This window comes from Emys orbicularis, chromosome 1 (genome assembly GCF_028017835.1).
Source record: "Emys orbicularis isolate rEmyOrb1 chromosome 1, rEmyOrb1.hap1, whole genome shotgun sequence".
NCBI lineage: Eukaryota > Metazoa > Chordata > Testudines > Emydidae > Emys > Emys orbicularis.
Genome location: NC_088683.1, coordinates 369,954,712 through 369,958,410, shown reverse-complemented (window position 1 = coordinate 369,958,410; position 3,699 = coordinate 369,954,712). Strand labels below are relative to the sequence as shown.

Sequence of the window (3,699 nt, the reverse complement as noted above, 5' to 3'; positions counted from 1 at the left end):
CAATTTTGCAACAAAAAAGCTTCAGAAACAGACTCCTGAGCTTGAATTGATATGCAAATTAGATACAATAAATTTAGGCTTAAATAGAGACTGGGAATGGCTGAGTCATTACAAACATTGAATCTATCTCCCCATGTAAGTACTCTCACACTTCTTATCAAACTGTCTGTACTGGGCTATCTTGATTATCACTTCAAAAGTTTTTTTCCCTCTTACTTAATTGGCCTCTCAGAGTTGGTAAGACAACTCCCACCTTTTCATGCTCTCTGTATGTGTGTATATATATCTCCTCAATATATGTTCCATTCTATGCATCCAAAGGAGTGGGCTGTAGCCCACGAAAGCTTATGCTCTAATAAATTTGTTAGTCTCTAAGGTGCCACAAGTACTCCTGTTCTTTTCGCTTGGTAATAGTGACTATCATATAATTAAATTTAATATTAATTTAATTTTTTAAAATTATGTTTAGATGATTGAAGATCTCCTGCTAAAGCCAGTGTGGTCTCTTGCTATATTTCCTATCTTTTCCACATAGTGGGATAGTTTGCTCTCGTGCCCTTAATAATGTCTCTTTGAAAAACTTCCAACTGTCTTCAATTGTTTTCCCCCTTAGACTTGCTTCCCATGGGATTTTATGTGTCAGCTCCCTGAGTTTGCTAACGCATACTTTCTTGAAATCCATTGTCTTTATTTTGCTGTTTTCCCTCCTACCGTTCCTTAGAATCATGAACTCTATCATTTCGTGATCACTTTCCCCCAAGTTGCCTTCCATTTTCAAATTCTTAACCAGTTCCTCCCTATTTGTCATAATCAAATGTAGAACAGCCTCTCCCCTAGTAGCTTTCTCCACCTTCCGAATTAAAAAAAATGTGACTTTTTTGCTGTCTAATGAACTCTTCTTAATATACTGCCAATTTCCTCCCAATCAGTGTTGCTGATAATTTGTCTCACCTTTGGGAAATTAGCCCTTTGGAAGAATTAAGTACCTACAGATATTACTGGTTGGGAACTGTTCTCTGTTTCTCTATTTGAATGTAATCCGTACCATTCTTTATTTTGTTCTCCTCTAACATATGCCCCCTTCTTTGTCTCTTCCCTAAACTAAATAGCCCCAAACTTTTCAGTCTGTATACATAGGGCATCCTCCCTTATTCTCACCTCTCCAGAAATTCCTTTTCTATATGCTATATCTTTTATAGAGACTGGGTGACCAAAGCTGAGTGCATATCCAGAGCAGGTTATTCTCCATCCCATTCTTTAGACATCCGAACATTGTCTTTGTTTTGGCCACTGCTGCGAATGATGAGGTGTTTTTGTGGAATTGCTATCAATGATGCCCAGGTCTTTTTCCTGATGTGTGTTCTAGTTGGGATGTTTCCCACGGCATATGTCTTGGGAAGGGTTTGGATTTTTTCCATTCTCATATTTTGAGACCGTGTGAATGGGGAATTCCCTACAGCATGGACTCTCTAGCCTGGTTTCATTGCATTAAGGATCAATGATGGATAACCAGGATCCACACTTGTGTTTCCTGCTGGTGCTTATTAATATTTCCCACACCATGATGTGCAGGAATTATTGATGCATGGAGCACCATGAAGTATGTAATTTGCATTAGTAGGGCCAGTTGTTCATAATTAATTCCTCTGAAGAAGGAAAATATCAGTTTTCAGTGTGTGAGGAGCGACCAATGTGCTTCACCCATGAGAACAGCCCCGAGTCTCGTATTAACACTGTCTCTCCATTCAGGTATTTGTCCTGCGATCATCACCCTAGACCCTGGGCACATGCAGGAAGTCTGGTGAACGTACGGTACGTGCAGGAGACACGGTTCTGCCTCAGAGTTGGACACCTTCTCCCCTACTCCATGTCAGATTCCAACACAACTGACCTCACCGACGCCTCCACCTTCATACTCCTGGGCATTCCTGGCCTGGAGGTGGCCCATGTCTGGATCTCCATCCCCTTGTGTGCTATGTATGCCATAGCTGTGTTGGGGAACTTCACAATCCTGTTCATTGTGAAGATGGAGCCAAGCCTCCATGGGCCCATGTACTATTTCCTTTGCATGCTGGCCATCACCGACCTGGTCCTGTCTACGTCCATCCTACCCAAAACATTGAGCATTTTCTGGTTCAATTCCAGGGAGATTGATTTCAGTGCCTGCCTCACCCAGCTGTACTTCATTCACTGCTTTTCAGTGATGGAGTCTGGGATCTTCGTGGCCATGGCTTTTGATCGCTATGTGGCCATCTGCCATCCCCTGAGACATTCCACCATCCTGACAAACGCCATGGTGGCCAAGATTGGTCTGGCCGTGGTGCTGCGTGGCGGCATGCTCGTAATGCCCTATGTCTTGCTGGCAAGGCAGTGGCCATATTGCCGAACCAACATAATCCCCCACACGTACTGTGAACATATGGCTGTCGTGAAGCTCGCCTGCACCGACATCCGCATCAGTAGTTATTATGGTCTCTCTGTGGCAATCTGGGTGACCGGTCTGGATATGATTTTTATCGCCATGTCCTATATCCAGATCCTCAGGGCCATCTTCAGCCTCCCCACAAAGGATGCCCAGGTCAAGACTTTTGGGACCTGCAGCTCCCACCTCTGTGCCATCCTATCCTTTTATATCCCAGCTATCTTCTCCTCCCTCACTTATCGTTTTGGCCACCATGTGGCACTGCAGTTCCATGTTCTCATTGCCAATGTGTACCTCCTGGTGCCCCCCATGCTAAACCCCATCATCTATGGGGTGAGGACCAAACAGATCCGGGACAGGCTGCTCCAGCTCTTTACTCATAAAGGGATGAAAATTTTCTCCTGGTGCACTGCCTCTCAGACCAAGCTCCATGCCGAGCTGGTTGGTGACATGGTGCTGGGCCCTCTTCCCTGAATCACTGACTGGACTGTCAAAGAGACATTAAATTCTTTACTGGCCTTACTGTGCTGTGTCAGCATGACAAACTGGGGAATTGGTCTTCGTACAACTCATTAACTCATACCGTTGCCACATTTCTAATTGCTGGTAACTGGACCCCTGAAGCCTCTACCCTGCTTCTTTCCCCAATACTCTGCCCCTACTCCATATCTTCACTCAAGGCCCCACCCATTTCTGTGCCTCTTCCCCCATGTCCCCACAGCCCTCTCCACTTCTTCCCTCTAGGCCCGTCTCTCTTCTCCATCTTTTCCCCAATACCCAAACCCTGTTGTTCGCTCCTGTCCTCCCTTATTGGTGTCACTCACTGGATTGTCTCCACCTTCCTCCCCCTACCTGGGCTCCCTCTGCTCCGGGGCTAGGACAGGAGCTTCTGAATCCTGACAAGGAGCCTGGCTGCAGGTAGGAGGTGGTAACGGCTGAGCAGGGGCTGCCGTGGGTTAATGACCTGATGCCTCTCTGCACCCTGCAGTAATCAAACAGTGCCAGGTTCCCTTTTTGACCAGACTTTCTGCCGCATGCTAAATAGGAGTCAAGTGTAACACTATTGCAAAAAAAGCAAACATCATTCTGGGATGTATTAGCGTCCAGTTATGGGTGCCACATTTCAGGAAAGATGTGGACAAATTGGAAAAAGTCCAGAGAAGAGCAAGCTAAATAATAAAACATCTAGAAAACATGACCTATGAGGGAAGATTGAAAGAACTGGGTTTGTTTTGTCCCGAAAAGAGAAGACTGAGAGGGGACACGATAACAGTTTT

General features: G+C 45.3%; 1 protein-coding gene across 1 annotated transcript; it reads left to right on the top strand.

Annotated features, from left to right (window-relative positions):
• Positions 1-1,867: 1,867 nt before the first annotated feature.
• On the top strand, positions 1,868-2,896 carry LOC135873863 (olfactory receptor 52R1-like). The gene has a single exon (XM_065398476.1). It carries the CDS (start codon positions 1,868-1,870, stop codon positions 2,894-2,896), a length of 1,029 nt encoding a protein of 342 aa, XP_065254548.1.
• Positions 2,897-3,699: the final 803 nt, after the last annotated feature.

Coding starts and splice junctions, on each gene's coding strand:
- LOC135873863 (XM_065398476.1), top strand. CDS start 1,868: ATGTCAGATTCCAACACAACTGACCTCACCGACGCCTCCACCTTCATA.